Genomic DNA, 16,063 nt, shown 5'->3' on the forward strand with positions numbered 1-16,063 from the left:
TGGATCCAGAGAGAATAATTAGAAAAGCCCATCTCAATTCCAGGGGTCTGACTGCAGGTAACAGAAAGCAGGAATGGCCCGAGGTTGAAATACAGCTTTAGTAATTAGCGTCTCGTTCTTACTCTCTTTAGCTATTATTTTTTATTGGATGTGGAGATTTATGGATTATATGTGCTTATGACTAAATTTACACTCCTAATTGCAGCGTAATGTTTCTGAAGCTGTTTCTGATTCAGAAGGAAGCAGGTGGGAGGGGTTCCTTCTGGAAGGTGTTTGTAGCCTCTGGGAATGCAGTAGAGCTTGGGAGCACCTGAGTCCATTGGCTCTGCAGTTTGTGTGCTGATTGAGCTGCACAGAATTCATGGAATCACTAAGATTGGAAAAGACCTCTCAGCTCACCTACGGCAGCCATCAGCCCACCCCCACCACGCCCACTGACCACGTCCCTCAATGCCACATCTCCATGGTTCTTGGACACCTCCAGGGACGGTGACCACCTGGGCAGTGTGTGCTGATGCCTCACCACTCTTTTCAGAAAGAAATTGTTCCTAATAACCAACCTGAGGTACAACCTCACCTTTGGCATCACCCCATCATTTTCCCTGGGATGCTGCTGTTCACCTCTGCTTGAAGAGAGCCCTGCTTGCCTGCTCCATACCCAGCACTGCCCACGTTGAGGTTGGAGCTTCCATCCGCTCCCACTCCCTGGGTCTCTGTCACTAACAGTTGCTCCCTGTGGGCTCTGTTTGCTATTTCAATTCATCTTCTCAGCCCTCATATCCTGTCTCAGCTCCCAGATGGATTTATCCAAACAGTTGTTGTCAGCTTTTCCCTTTGTGCTGGGGGGAGGAGAAAGCCACCCTCGGAAGCCTTCCTGGAGCACTGACCTCAACATTCTGCTGTATCTGGGCATGAGCACATGTGGGATGGGGATTAGTCACAGGCATCTGGTTTAGGGTGCTCTGAAGGGCCTTGGAAGCTATGACACTGTCTGGCTCGCCTTCATCAGAAGTAGAGACAAGCCCAGAGGTATTTCAGGTATGGTATAGACATGGTGACAGGGACCATGGCACTCGCAGCTCTGGAGCTTCACAGTTGCAGAGCACTGAGATGCTGTGATGTATCAGTGGATGTAAATGTGGTCTGACAGGATTATGGCCACAAACTGACATTGGATAGCTGAATGCATTGTGTAATAAATCAGCGCGGAGTCACTGTTGGTCTGGGTGCTGATGGCAGCAGGAGGAGGGAGCTGAGCTGCAGTGCAGAGACAAAAACTGCCTCAAAACGTGGCCACTGGTGCAGAAGCTGCAAATTTTGAACTGAACTGCATGTTTTTCTTCTGTGTGTGCAACAACAAAACTGCAATTGTAGCCCTCGCGTCGCGTGTTTTCCTATACGTATGTCCAAGGACAGAAAGGGGAATTGGTACAGCTCCAAAGATAACTGGAGTGTGGAGAATCTAAATTGGAAGACACAGCACATTTGTTCAATCTTGTTTTCTTTAGACTCTAATTATATACTTTTCCACTTTTTTGGTGAGAGATCTTTTAAATATTTTTTTTTTAAGTTAAAATCAAATGAGCAACTCAGTGCTCCATTTTACACTGCAGTAAATATTTATGACTCTATATAACTGCAACTCAATTTCCCCTTGTTTCAGATCCAAATTTTCCCCTCCGCACATCTGGCCCTGTACCCAGAAGCTTTTATTCCTATGCAAGATAAATTGGGACTGGGATGACTGAGCAGTGGCTGTAAATGAAGCGTCACAGAAGGGGGTTGTTTTGGGCTCTTTGCCACCCTAAACAAAGAAAGGGATGACATGCATTTCCATAGCCACTGGCTTTTGGGATTCAGATAGCTGCACAGTCATCCACAGACCATCATATCCCTGGGACACACAGTGACACTGGGACCCCAAATCTGGCATTGGCTTCTTTTTGGGAACCTTATTCCATGACTCCTCTTGGTTTTTCTTGTGACTTTGAAGGCGGCTGTGTGGCTTGGCACACAGCTCAGGGAGCAGCAATGCTGAGAGTTTAGAGCTTCAGGTTTTGTTTCGTGCAGGACTTGTGTGTAGTTCTGGGTAAGCCATTGTGGTGGGACACATGTGGGCTTCTTGGTGGTCAGTGAAGAGAGCTGGTGACTATCAGAGTGTCTGAGAGCACCTATTTTAGGACAGGAAACAGGATTCTTGAAGGAACCCATGTCCCCATGGGATCACAGGGAACTATAATTTCTTTGGGGTGGCCTGACCGTGGGGCTCCAGCTCCCTATGGGGAGCAGCTCTGTCCTGGGATGCAGCCTTCAGCCAGACCTGGGCTGGGAAAGTGATGGGGTTTGGCACCCTCACCCCCCAATTGAGACATGAGAGCCTGCTGATGAGGCTGAGTTTTGTGAGTGGTTTGGAGGCTCTGTTCAGTGTGCAATTGGAAACAGGCAGAGAGAGGGAAATGGGAAGCCCTTTATGAAGGGCTCTGTCAGAGTGCAGTGTTGGCCTCTAAAATGCCACCATCACCTGATTTTTGGTAGCTTGGGGTAATATTTCTGCAAGGATAAGAACTGTGTGTTAGGGAAGTTACTCTCACTTCATTTTCCTATAGCTGTACGTGATGGATTTGAAAGAAAATATTTGCTGACATTTGCCATCCGGAGCAGAGCTGTGTTCCCAAGTAGCAGAGAACAGCCCCGGAGCAGCTGGAGTGGAAGGTATCAGCATCGGGTTCCTCACGGTTGCCAGCTGCACTCCGGACTTTGATTTTCTTCCAGGCTGCAATTTGGGTTAGCTATGAGGAAGGAACTCCCCATTGTAGAGGCAATATAGGAGGGTCCAAAGAAAGGTATATTTACTGATTTTACTGATTTAACTGTTTAACTGAACCAGCACATCCCTCTTGGTCACACAGATGTAGGAGGTAGCAGGATGCCATCCCATTGCGCTGCTCTTGCACTGCTGCTATTTCAGGTCAGGTGCTTTGTTTGTGAGAAACCCCAAAGGGAGAGGAGGGGGACAGGTGCCTCTGCTTTCCTGTTTCAGCCTTTGTCTTGCTGCTGGGCTGTGTGGAGCAGGGCAGGGGCAGGCTGCCAGGGCAGCTGCAGCCGTGCTCCCATCCCGGGCAGGCGGTGCAGCCCTGTCCTGCAGTGTCAGCAGCTGGCTGGGAATCAACCACAGCTTGTCTCGGGGCTTTTTGGAAGCATAATTTAGAGAGGCATAAAGCTCAAGGCCAGCTATCTGGGTTGCATTATAAGGGGGCACTCATTGATGTCATGAAACCCATCATCGAAGCGGTTGGTTTAATGTTGTCTAAATACTTCTGTTGGGACTCCTTCCAGGCCTTATAGCCATATCAGGCTGCTTGGATTTTGGGTCATCTTGAGCTCCTCGTCCACCCTTTAAGTGGTGCCAAGCTCTAGCGCAGCTCTAATTTCAGGGCTATGTAATTAAACAGGCACTTGCTGAAGGGTTCCATGGCTGATGACACACTCATCTCCTTGTGAAAAATGCCTCAGCAGTGCCAGAAAAGAGCCACGCTTCCTTCATTATCAGTCAGCCAGGGGCAGTGTCTCTGTGTGACTCCTTATCAGAGCTGTTGCACAGATAACTCTTATTTCTTCTCATTTTGCTTTTCCCTGCTTAAGCCTGGTGGTTTCCATTTGACAGGAATTGACATTCCCATTTCACAGAGGAAGACAGCAGCAGAAATGCTGAAAATAGCACTGTTTGCATTGCCTATGAGACTGGAAGTCCTTCTGAAGCACTGAAACGAGAAGCTGTGTGTCCTGGTGGAGGGCTGTGGGCACTAGATTCAATTGGGCATCCCAAATTAGTGAACCCTGATGAAGTCAGATGTTGCAGTGAGGATCTCAAATGCTTCTAATGAGTTTAAGGTAAATATGGCAATAGGTTGTGATGTTTCCATCTCTTGGTTTAGTCCTTTGCCCTGAGGATGATCTCTCTGTGCTCACTGTTCAAGAGAGCAGCTTTAGAAGGTGAACCAAAATAGTGACAATAAAAGAAATACCAAAAGCCAGAGGCTCCCTAGCCAAGCGTGCATGATTACAGTTACGTAAGCTAATTCAGAGTGCTATAAAAACCATTAGGTCTCCTGAGTTGTTTTTCCCCAGGGAAATATGGCCAGAACTGACAAATCCCTCCTGCAGCTCAGGCGTGGGCACAGCACAGCCCTCTGTGTGCAGCCATGGTTCCCCGTCCCTGGAGGTGCCCAAGGCCAGGTTGGATGGGGTCCTGGGCAACCTGATCTGGGGCCTGATCTAGTGGTGGCAGCCCTGCCTATGGCAGCGAGTTGGAACTAGATGGTCGATGAGGTCTTTTTCAGTCCAAGCTATTCTGTGATACTCTGATGCCTGAGCAAGGCGAGCTGAGAGCTCCTGAATTAGGTTTCATCCAGACCTTCAGCTTATCCCAGCCTTGCCTTGGTTTCCTGCTGGCATGTGAGGACCAAGCCGTGAGTGCAATGTGCTGCTGCGAGCTGGAGGAACACACATCTCTATGCTGCGATATTTTCAACACAGACCGCGCCTTTCACCTTGGTAGATCTGCAGGAGGGTTAACCCAGGACTTGTGGCTGCAGCCTGGATGTGTTGGACGTGTCCCTACATGAGATCATACACATTTCTTCAGGCGGTCTCTGTTCCCCTTTGTTCCCTGCCCCACACTGGGCACACCAGCTGTGCAGCTCTCCGTGCCAGCGTCCCCATGCACACACACTGCTCGTTTCCTCAGGCTCCTGGTGACAAGCCTGGTGACATGTGTCCTCTCTGTCCTCCTCATCCTGAGCAAGCAGCAAAGGGTGAAGCTAGGTCAGCCTGGAGAATCCCTCCTGCAATAGTGTAGCTCCATGAATGTGTCTCTGCAGGAAAGCCAAACCCTGGGCAGCAAGAAGTTAAAGTGGGAAAGCTGCTCTGGGCTCAGGTGCTTGGTTTGCAGCACAGACACATGTCCTGTGCTTGCATAATGCAGACATGTGGAGCTGCTAGGATGGTCCTGTGGGGATGCCACGTGCTTCAAGTGGAGATGTGCATTAGTTAGAATGCAGGAGGGAGCGCAGGCTGTTGTGTGCAAGCTGAGAGTTAAGGTACAGTGCTTCCTTAATTACTGGAACTGAAGGAGGACTGGTGTGCCTTGGCCTGGTTGGGGTGTGCTAACTCCTGCAGTGCTGGCTACCTACTGTGCTGTGTGTGGTCACATTTCTCTCCATCGGATATGTGCATCTCCTCGTGGTGTTTTTCTTCCTCATCTTTTTTGTTGCTGAAATGTCAATTTGCAAATTGCCCTTGGGCATGTTGGCAGAACTCATGGCTGCTCCACTTTCCCTCTTCCCCTCCATCGCGGTGTCCCTTGTCACGTGGGCAGAGGCGAATTCTCCAGCCCTGGCTGCACACCACAGGCGTGCTGTGAGCCTCCTCAGCCACACATCCGGCGGTGTCTGGCATTTCCCAAAACCCCTAATTGTGACTTGGGCAGAGAGCACCAATTTGCTCCTTGCTATATTTATCCCGTGTGCGGAACAGGAGCACAGCCCTTCTCTGGGTCGCAGCAACCTCCGCTATCCATACAAGCTTGGAGATGAAAGTACGGAGCACAGAGAGCCAACCTACCCTGGGCTGCACTCAAAGCAGTGTGGTCAGCAGGTCAGGAAGAGTATCTGCACCTCTGCTCTGCGCTGAGACCTCACCTGGAGCACTGCATCCAGACATGGAGTCCTCAGCACAGAGGAGACTTGGACCTGTTAGAGCGCATCCAAAGGAGGGCCCCAGAAATGCTCCCAGGGATGAAAGAGCCTGGCTGAGGGCTGGGGCTGTGCAGTCTGGAGAAGAGAGGGCTCTGGGGAGAGCTGAGAGCGACCTTTGGTATCTCAAGGAGGGCTGTAAAAGAGAGGGGGACAGAGTCTTTAGCAGAGTCTCTTGTGATAGGACAAGGGGAAATGGTTTCCAACTAAAAGAGGGCAGATTTAGACTGGATGTAAGGAAGAAGTTTTTACACCACAGGCAGTGAGGCAGTGGCACAGGTTTCCCTGAGAGGCGGTGATGCCCCATCCCTGCAGACAGCCAAGGTCAGGGGATGTGCTGTGAGCACTGATGGAGCTGTGGGTGTCCCTGCTCAGTGCAGGGATGGCCTTTAGGGTCCCTTCCAACTCCAACCATTCTATGGTTCTATGAAGCATGAGTCTCTCTGGGGCTGGGCCAATGGCAGCAAGCAATCCAAGCAGGTCGGCATCTGTTGAGGATCCTGGAAGAGTTAACGTGCATCAGGAGGGAGCAAGCAGTCCTCCTGCCTCGCCTCGCCTTTCACTCTGCGCTGCCAGCTGCTATTAATACTTCAGCACATGAGTGTTAAAGCACAAGCAGAGAGCCCAGGGAGGATATGCTCGGGATTTCCGGCAGTTTGAAGCTTTCAGGCAGAGAAGTTGAGAGCCAGCACAGAGGAGAGCTAGAGCAGGGCTCTTCTTAAAGACATACTCCTCCCTAGTATGCATGGGATGGGACAAGATGTGTGCACTGCTTGAGCTCAGGCCTGCGTTGCCTCATCGCTGAATGGAATCTGAGTAGTGAGGAACCTCTCGCACCACGTTTCCCTGCCCCTCCAGGCCCTGCAGCTCTCTGGCACCACTGTCAGAGCACTTTGAGGCTCTGCTCCCTGCACTGACTTGCAGCACTAGGCCTTCCCAGCTCACTCAGCAGGAGGGCTGGGTTACACGCCGGTGCCTGGCTGCTGCCAGAGCATGCAGCTCCTACCAGCTCCAAGCTCCACGTTGTAGAGCAGCATGGCTGCACCTTTAAAGGGAATCTGCAAAATTCGCTTGAGGACTTGAGTCTGGATGAGAGCATCCACCCTGAGGTTTTATGAGATTAAAGTTGAGGTTCATAAATCAGCACTGGGATTCACTTCACTGGCTGTCTCGTGCCAGTCTGCAGGAATGATCCCTTCACTCTGCCGCTCCTGCTCACCTGGTTCTTGATGGGTTAAAATCCCCAGGCTGAAGCACGCCTGCTGCCCATCCCTTCTTCCTTTCCATTCACCTTCTTCCTTTCTTGGTACTTCCTGAGTTCTTCCCTTCCTCTGCAGCGTCAGCCTGCTTATGGCATAAGGCACACGGCCGTGAGGGCTGTGGATGGTGGTGAATGCAGAGGTCTGGGTTTTGTGCTGCACTGGGTCAGCAGCTGCCCTGGGCTCCTGCTCTGTGTTGGGCACCTTCGCAGTCTTGGGCAGGAAGCGTGGTTTTGGGCTGTGCATGGGAAAGTTTTGCTCATTGTCCCCTCTTTAGCGCCTTAGGCACTGGTGGCAGAAACATGCAAAGCATTAATAGGGAAAGAACAAGAATTTGGGAAGGAATCTAAGCCTTCCTGCCTAGCAAATAACTCAAGCTCTGACCGTTGGGGATTAGAACTTTCCTAAGGCATGGAGCATCCCAGAGCTGCCTCCACTTCAGCTTTTTCTATCTGGAGGGTTGCTACTGGCTTGACTGTGCTGCTTGCCAGATGCCATGCAGCATGTGCTTTGTTTCTCCCTCTGTTGACAACGATGCTCCATCAGCTGCTCCATGGGGAAACACGCATGATTGCTGGGATTTCTCACATTGCCACTGGAAAGCAGTGCAAAATAGGTGCAGGCTTTGAGCTCCAATGTCCAAACAAGGGACTGAGGGCTGCAGCTGGCTTGTCTGCTGGCTGGCCCTGGGGACAGAGGCTGTGCCCTCGCATCTGGCTGAGTGACTCAGGCTACAGGATGTCAATAGGCACTTGCAGTGGGTGGCACGGGGGGGTGGCTGTAGGCAGTCAGCTCCACTGCTCAGTGCTCCCCATCTCCCACAGCAGTTCTGTGTTGCACTTAGGGGGACCTCAGCATTTTGGGGCCACGGAGGAGCAGCGGTGACCCCCAAGGCTTATCGGGGGGCATCCCCCCTGCGTGCCCAAAGGCTGGAGGCAAGGAGCACAGGGCAGCCCCGTGTTGCAGCCACAGTCCTGCTGCCTGCGCTGGCCGATGGCCAAGTGGAAGTTTCCGCAAGGCCGGCCCATCGCATCCCTCCGTCGAGGCTGTGCAGAGGGGACTGCCAAGGCAGAGCAGGGAATCCTCGCCAGGAGCAGGCGTGAAGCTCTCCGGCGGCTACAGGGGAGGGTCAACATGTGCAGAAAGCAGCAGCAGCCCGCGGTGCTGCGCCGGGAATGAAGTCAGCCTTCATCAGCAGAATAGTTTATGCATGAATCGAAACTTCAGACCTGGCAGGGTGGAGGGAACGCGCAGGAGCTTTGCTCTTCGCAAACGCTCTCGCCAAGGAAGGAGGAGGGGATAGAGGAAATAGCAGCAAAATCAGGCTGGGGAAGCGGGGAGAGGTTGGAGACGCTGGATGAGTTGTTGGCGCTGTTATTGAGAGGAGCCAAGTTCCCTAAGCATCTCCTGGTGGATATTAACAGAGAGCTGCGGAGAGCGGAGTGCTCCCCCGGACACTCACAAGCTGTGGCTTTAAGACTGTTTCACAGAGGACTTGGGATTTCCATTCTTCCTGTGCCTGGTGGAGTATTTTGGGGAGTTCCAGGATTTTGGGGTCATGCACCCCCTTTTTCCTCCTTCTTCCTCCTTTCTCTTCCTCCCTTCCTCTTTCTTTTCATTTCAAAGAGACAAAGCTACTTCAGTTTGGAGCACAAACATATGATCAGCACATGGAAATGTGGTAATTTGGATGCATTCATGATTGCAACAGATTGAAGAAATTAGACCAGACAAAGAGCTTTTTTTGGAGGAGGAGGAGGCAAGGCAAGGAGGGAGGGAGAGTGGGTGAAAGAAGGGGACGCCACCGAAAAAAGGGACGGCCGTGACACGCGGATGCTAAATATATCCTGTAGTAATGGAGAGGGACCGGATTTCAGGTAGGCTATTGATCTTTAATACGTTCTATTCTGCCTCTCCCCTCCTACCTTTCCAGCAGCTTCTGCACTTCAGGAGGAGCAGCAGCCCCGCTCCAGCGCGCGTTCAGCACATTCCATTATTTATTTATTTTTTGCAACATTTCCTTTTTGCCTTTTTTTTTTTTTCTTCCCCCTTTTCCCTTCCTCCTGAGCCCTCCAGACAGAAGGTGGTTCCAACAGAAACCAGGGGGGGAGCGAGTGGGGGAAAAAAGAAACTGCTCTCCGAGTCTGGATCTCATTTGAGTTTCTCTCTCCCCCCCCCTCTGTTCCCATGTGCCGCGCGGCGCGGGGGGATGAATGCTGAGCCTGTTAGCTCCGAGCTGCCAGTCGGGAAGAGGGAGGAAAAGCGCCGAGCTCTTGGCATGGAGACGAATTTCTGCCCTGAAGGTTGGCTCCTGAGTGCGTGAGTGTGGCTGTGTGCTGTGGTTGAGCTCTCTGCCTGCCCTGTGCTGCCGCCTGCCCGGCTGGGATGGATGTGGCCCCAGCTGCCGCCAGGCATCCTGCTGCTGATGCTGCTGCTCACCTGGTGGAGCCTGGGGCGCTGGGGTGGGCATGGATGGAGGGAACTGAAAGAAGAGTGAGTCACTCCTGTGCAAATCCTGGTGCATGTCTGAGCGCTTCCAAAATGCGCTCCTGGGTGCATCAGAGTCTCAGCAAGCTGCTTCTGCAGCATGTGCAGGGTGGCCGTGACCGTAACCTTTTCCTCTTAGCAGCAGGGAGATGGGGCAGGATGCACTGCGAGGCTCTATGCATTGGACCAAGGAGGAAAGGCGAGGGGCAGGGATTGGTGCTGGGAGCTCCAGCAGGGTGTCACCGTGGGTGTCCGTGCTCCGTGCACGGCTGGCGGGCACCAGCCTGCTGCTGGGCGTTCCCAGCCAGTTGCTGGGCATCGCTGCTAAAGGGAAACCACAGGGATGAGAGGAAACGCTCATCCAGGGTGGAGTGAAACTGCGGCCAGAGAAAGCTGCTGCCATGGCCAACCCCCAGGCAGAGCTGCAGGGCCCCATTCTGGGTATATGTGGAGGGTCCCAGGAAGGGTGCTTACCTGTGGGGGCACCCACTGCTCCTCACCACTTCTGCATAGTGTGGGTGATGCCTCCTTGTCCCTCATCTTTCTTGTTCACGCTTTCTCCTCTTGTTTGAGCCACTTCAAAGCATTCCTGAGAGCTGCTCCTGGGGCAGAGGCAGTGCTGCAGGCTGGGAAGTCCTCTGCTGCTGTGTGCAGGGATGTGGGGGGTCTAGGGACAGCAGGGTGGTTTTGGACCCGTTGCAGTTTGGCCTCACACACCTCCTGCTGTGTTCTCCCTGCAGCCCTGGTTCCCCTACGGGGGCTTTACAAAAAGACTGATCACTGGGGTAGTGGTATGATCTGGGATTCTTTGTTCCAGAGGAGTGGTGAAGGTGGGTCTCTCCCACCCTTCAGTTGTTGCACGCAGCATGAGCCCTCATGCTTGGGCTTGGGCTGTCACTGCTCCCAGGAGTGCAGCAGCAGACGGTAGGAAGACGTGAGGTGAACACGTCTGTGCAAAGATGCTTATGCTCACCTCTGGGGTCACGAGTGATGTTTGCAAATTGCCTATATCCAAGTGCATACATGTTTCTCTGTGCCTTGCTGAAAACAGCTTTTCTGTGAGTGGCGCAGCTGTGGCACCACCAGGGCTGTGGGCAGGCACAGGGGCAGGCGCAGCTGAGTGTGACCAGCCCTTATGCTAAGGCACTGTGCCCATAGGGCTTGGCACGGGATGGGCACATGGCTGCTGTGCCCTGTGGGATGGGAGAGCTGTGCCAGCTGTCTCAGCACCATTCCTGATGTGTGGCTCAGCATGAAATACGGGATAGGGGGATGGGGGAAGAAGAGCTGTTCCTGACTATCCTGATCTGGAGGGGCTGAGGGAGACGTGTGGAGGAAGACCCTCAGTATGGCAGCAGCAGAGGGGCTGCAGAGAATGTGAAACCCATGCATGGGGGCATAGGAAATCGGCTTTAATGAGGTTCTTTGTGCAAAATGTGCACTGTCACTGGGGAGAAGAGGACCAGCTGCAGCTCGCCCCATTCAGAAGGTGCTCCTTGCACTACATGGCCAGGCCAGCACTGCCCCCAGTGCAGCACCACTCTGGCCTCGGTGACTAAACTGAAACATGACTCAGATGAAAGCAGATTTGTGCAGTGCTGGGGGCTGCGTTCGTCACTGCTCTGGCTCTGAGCATGCTTTTAATTAGTACTCTGCTGTGGGTGGGAAGAGCTGACTCTTGGGCTGACTGTACTGCTGCCGGATGGGGTGAGGGCACCTCGGGGCGGATGGGAATTGGGCCTTTCTCCTCTTTGAGGGCTGCTTTCCCACAGCTGCTGGAGCTCAGCACGTCCCACAGGGTCTCCTCTGCACAAGGACAGCTCAGGCTTTCCTGGAGGGGAGCAGCGTCCCTGGTCCAGCATCCCATGCCGACAACAAGCGCTTGGGGTGAAAGCACTGAGTGCACAGGGCGATGCTGGAGCTGCTCCATGGCAGCGAGGTTTCCCTGTCCCTGTAACAAGGCACCAGGCTCCGGTGGTTCCTTTGAGTGCAGATATAGGAAACGTATCTCATATAACCTGATCCTTCCTTTCAATCCGGTTCATTCCTCCCTCAAACACATTTCCACAAACTAATACTGCTTAAACAGACAAAAATGAGTTTCCAGGCATCCTGCTGCCATGGTTTGGGGCCGGACAGCTGTGCTGGGGGGCTGCAGTCCCGCTCACATCTGATCCTGCTCTCTGCCTTTCCAGATGGCTCTGGTGGCAGCGGGGTGCTGCTCGGCTGGGGGCAGCTTTCCCCAGCAGATGGCTGTTTTCATTAGCCCACAACTTTCTACAAAGCCTTAATTGTTAGTGCCACGGGGCTCTTTTCTTCTTCTTAAAAGAAAAGGAAGAGTCTGGTTGCTGTGTTGATATAGGATGGGTTATGGGAAAGGAAGTGCCATCTCGTAGGTAAACTATTAATGCCACCTTTATAATTGCATGTAGAAGTAGTGCAATTATAGTAGTGCTTGCAACACCTGATTGCAATGATGTGCTAGGCAGGGCCTTAAGCAGGCTGGGAGAACTGTGCATGCTGTGAGAAATCTGCTCAACTCCAGAACAAGTGAAGTGCTGTGTAGCCCACTGGTGATCATTATGATTAAGCAAAGTACCACCTGTGGATGCTATGCGTGTTTGTGTGTGCATGTACATGCTTTTGTGTAACACGGTGCACACATAGTTGGTCAGAGCAGCAAGGCAGACAGCTGCTCTCAGACCAAGTGCACGAGGACAGAGCACCTTCAGTGGTCCTCAGAGCCACGTGGGATGTACCATGTGCATGGGCAGAAGGAAAGGAGAGGTCCAGTGCAGTGGTCATTAGGAGAGAACATGCTGTTTTATCACCTTTTAACAAAGTGAGTCTTTACAAAGCGAGAAGCGGGACAGCAGGGTTGGAATTGCTTCCGATCACTTCGGCTATCTTTTCTGCTTCAAGATTTTTGGTGCTGCTCCTATCCTGCCTAGCACCAACGCGTGTAGTTTGCTGCGTGTGGTGTGTGATGCTGTCCCCAACTGCTATGTGCTCCTAAAACCACTTTTATTAAATGGGGAGTTTGGTGACCCTGCTTACGGCAGGGGGGTTGGAGATTCATAATCCTTGAGGTCCCTTCCAACCCTGGCCATTCTGTGATTTTGTAAAGCCACCTGTGGCTTTATTCATCAGCATTCTTCTTCAAGCACTCACCTTCCTCCACCTCCCAGGTGCTGTCACCTGCTGTGACCTCAAACAGGGCCTCCTCTGGGGAATGCACTGGGATCCCCCATGCTGCAGCATTGCCACTGCAGTGTTTGCAGCATGCTCTGTGCTGCTCCCAGCCTGCTTCTGGCTGCCTGCTCCATCCTGGCCGGTGCGTGCATTCCCGCTGTTGTCTGAGGCATGTCAAGGTATGAAGCATTATCCATTTCCTGATGTCTGCTTTACATTTGCTGGAATCACTGCTCATCCTCGTTAAATACAAGCCCGCTGTGGCACGCCTCCTGCCTGGCTGTACAGCAACCGTGTGCACTGCTGAGTGTGCCTGACCCTGGGCAAGAGCTGCCCTGCCCCGTGCTCCCCAGCATGGCTCACAGCCTCCAGCAGCACGATTCCCATGCTGCCAGGCCGAGGGAGGACGGTTCTCATGCAAGTCAGGGCTCTTCCAAGGTCCAGCATACCACAATGCTGAGTAGAAGCAAGTACGTAGTTAGGGAAGTATGTCTGGGTCAACACATGTCTTCTGTTGCCTTAATGAGCTCAGAAGCACAATATCTTTGTCCTGTTGGCTTCTCCGCATGGTGCTTGAGCCATGTAACTAACGCATAGAATTGCTTGTTAGGGAGCAGTGATACCTCCTGCTGTGAGCACTGCAGCCCCATTATAGGGCTGGTCTGAGAGCTGAGAAAACTCAGGTTAAGATTTCATACGGTTGGATTTCATAGCTTCATGGAATATCCTGAGTTGGAAGGGACCCACAGGAGTCATCGAGTCCAACTTGCTCTGCTTCCTTCCAGTATCCATTGGAAAACACACTGGTGCTCCCATTGCCCTGGGGATTTTGGGGAAGGATCTTTGGGTGTCTGCCTTGTGGCTGGGGGTGAATGGAAATGGCTTTGCAGGTGAAGAAAATTAATTAGTTTTACAAGCAATAATCATGCAGTAAGCCTAAAAGTGGATTTTATTTTATTTTTTGCTAAGCCTGATCCATGTCCGTGTGAAATTGGTGCTACATAAACATAAACAGTGTCAATTTTGTGATTACATCACTGCCAGATACCTCATAAATGAAAGCAGTAGTGCTTGGAGTGAATTCTGGGTTCCGGGGAAACGGATGTTTGGAGAGATAAACGCGGTTCCTGGGATGTGAGATTTGTGGGATTTCCTTTCCGTAAGTACAGGGCATGCTTTTTGCTAGTTTCAGATTCTCTTTCTGCCCAGGGTTTACACACTGTGGGTTCTGAGTCCTGATGCTGGTGCAGAGGCTGGCACGGGTGAGATGTTGGGAGTGTTCTGTGAGAACGGCTCAGTTCCTGCTGTTGCTGCAGCACTGCTGAGGGAGCCCTGCTCTGATCAGAGTTCTTTGGGTGCTGACCTGAAGACAAGGTTCTTATGCTCTGCACTGAGATGAAGGGAATTGCTGAGGGCTGCACGCGTCTCCCACTTCCCAGTGCAGAGAGCAATTTACTTGACTGTTTTCCTTAGAGAAGAGGCTATTTAATAGCTTCAGTTGGTCTTTGCAAAGCTGGACTCTGTAAAGAGCTCCCCAGAAACTCCCTGCTGCTTCTGGCACCTGAGCAAGAAGGGCTGCCTGCAGAAGCCCCTGGGTTGGCTTCACTTTGCACCTGCATTGCTCTGAAGCATGGCTGGGCTCAGGGTCTGGGAGCCTTGCATTGCTTGCAGCACTGCTTCCAGCCAGGTTACCCACGTCCCAGTGGGCTCTGCAGCTGTGTGGCAGCAGGATTGCTCACTAATTCCCAGCAGGATAAGGATGGATCATAGAATCGTAGGCTCACTGAGGCTGGGAAAGAGCTCTCAGAACACCACGACCAACCCCAGCCCACCCCCCCATGCCCACTGACCATGTCCCTTAGTGCAACATCTCCATGATTCTTGGACATCTCCAGGATCAGTGACTCCACCACTCCCTGGGCAGCTGTGCCACTGCATCACCGCTCTTTCTGAGAATTTTTTCCTACTATCCAACCTGATCCTCCCCTGGTGCAATTTGAGGTCATCGCATCTCATCTTACTGCTGTTTCCAGGGAGCAGAGGCCGACCCCCACATCACCACAACCTCCTGTCAGGGAGTTGTAGGGAGTGATGAGGTTTCCCCTGAGCCTCCTTTTCTCCAGACTGAGAAGGGGAAACCTCATCCCTCCCTACAACTCATTCACTCAGCCGCTGCATATAGGAAATGTGCTCCAGACCCTTCACAGCTCCATTGCCGCTCTCCGGACGCGCTCCACGGCTCATCCCAGAGCCTCTACCCCCTGCTCCCCCCTTGGCACAACCTCTTCACTCCAAGGGCTCTATCTCTCTATCCTCATCCCCACGGCTCTCGTTTTGCGGGATGTCCGTGTGGCCGGGACACGCAGGGCTGGTGGCAGCCATCCGTTAGGGGCCGTTAGGTGGCGCTGTGCGCTGCACGGCGGGGACCGGGGACCGGCAGAGTCCGGCATGGGTCAGGATGAAAGCTGAAGCAGGAGGCAGTGATGGCGCGGCCCCTGGGAGCCGGGCTTGGAGTCCTGCTCGTCTGCTAAATGGTTTTTTTAATGTTTTTTAATGTACATTTTTAAATGTAAGTCCTTTAACACGTGGGCTCCAGCTTCCCGTGTGGAACGTGAGGTAGACCAGCGCTTCGTGATCCTCTGCTAAATAGCTCTGAGGGGTTTGTCCCTATGGAGCTGGGGATTTGAGGAGCTGGCACACCTACGTGGGGCAAGGATGGAGCTCCCGGTGGGGTGGGGGCAGTGGCTGGGGCTGATCTGAGCTGTGGGGCTCGGCAATAGCTGTGCATTGGGCTGGAGACATGAATCCTTCCCAGTGGGCCCATCTTTTCATCCATGCTGAGGAGCACGGGCCGAAGGGCAAGGATGTGGGATTTATTCCTGTTGGACTTGAAGTCCATCTGATGGGCAGGGGAGGAGCAGGCAGAGCACCCACTGAATTTCTTACCCTGAGTCTCTTTCCCCTGACCCTACAGCATCACAGCTTTGTTTTGCTGTCTTTCTCCTTGTGCCTTCTCTTGCTTCATGAGGTCAAAGGGAAGTGGAGCGGGCAAAGCTTGTAGGAATACTCACCAGGAGGGCTTGTGTTTAGTGGTGTATGGGAGTAGGGGCAAAACAGAGAACCTTAGAGCAGATGAACTGCTGGGCACTGAGGCAGGAGGTATTCAGTATATAAAATATTTAACATTTCTTTACCATTTTGCACAATTCAAGAAGAGAACTGCTTAGACTCAAATTTGGCTGCCTAAAAGGGGCTCGTTGCCATCCATGTTGGCATCTGCTCTCCAGGGAAGGGCCCTCCTGGAAACTGTCAGGGTTGGGGAGCAGATAGTTGGTTGTGTTTGGGATATTTTGTTTTCCAGACAACTTTAAA

At 52.5% G+C, this 16,063-nt stretch overlaps 1 protein-coding gene across 4 annotated transcripts in view; it reads left to right on the top strand.

Annotated features, from left to right (window-relative positions):
- The window catches only part of SEPTIN9 (septin 9), a 95,552-nt gene that overhangs the window by 18,985 nt on the left and 60,504 nt on the right, over positions 1-16,063 (top strand). The window contains exon 1 of one of the 4 annotated variants that reach the window (XM_010721263.3): positions 8,122-8,889. The exons of 2 other annotated variants lie outside the window; for them this stretch is intronic. In XM_010721263.3, the coding sequence (XP_010719565.1) occupies positions 8,868-8,889 (22 nt within the window). In that variant the 5' untranslated portion in view covers positions 8,122-8,867. Of the gene's footprint in view, positions 1-8,121; positions 8,890-9,205; positions 9,316-16,063 lie in introns of those variants that run through there. One more of the 4 variants, XM_010721261.3, reaches the window with a different exon arrangement.

The sequence above is a fragment of the Meleagris gallopavo genome, chromosome 20, assembly GCF_905368555.1.
Source record: "Meleagris gallopavo chromosome 20, MGAL_WU_HG_1.1, whole genome shotgun sequence".
Lineage (NCBI taxonomy): Eukaryota > Metazoa > Chordata > Aves > Galliformes > Phasianidae > Meleagris > Meleagris gallopavo.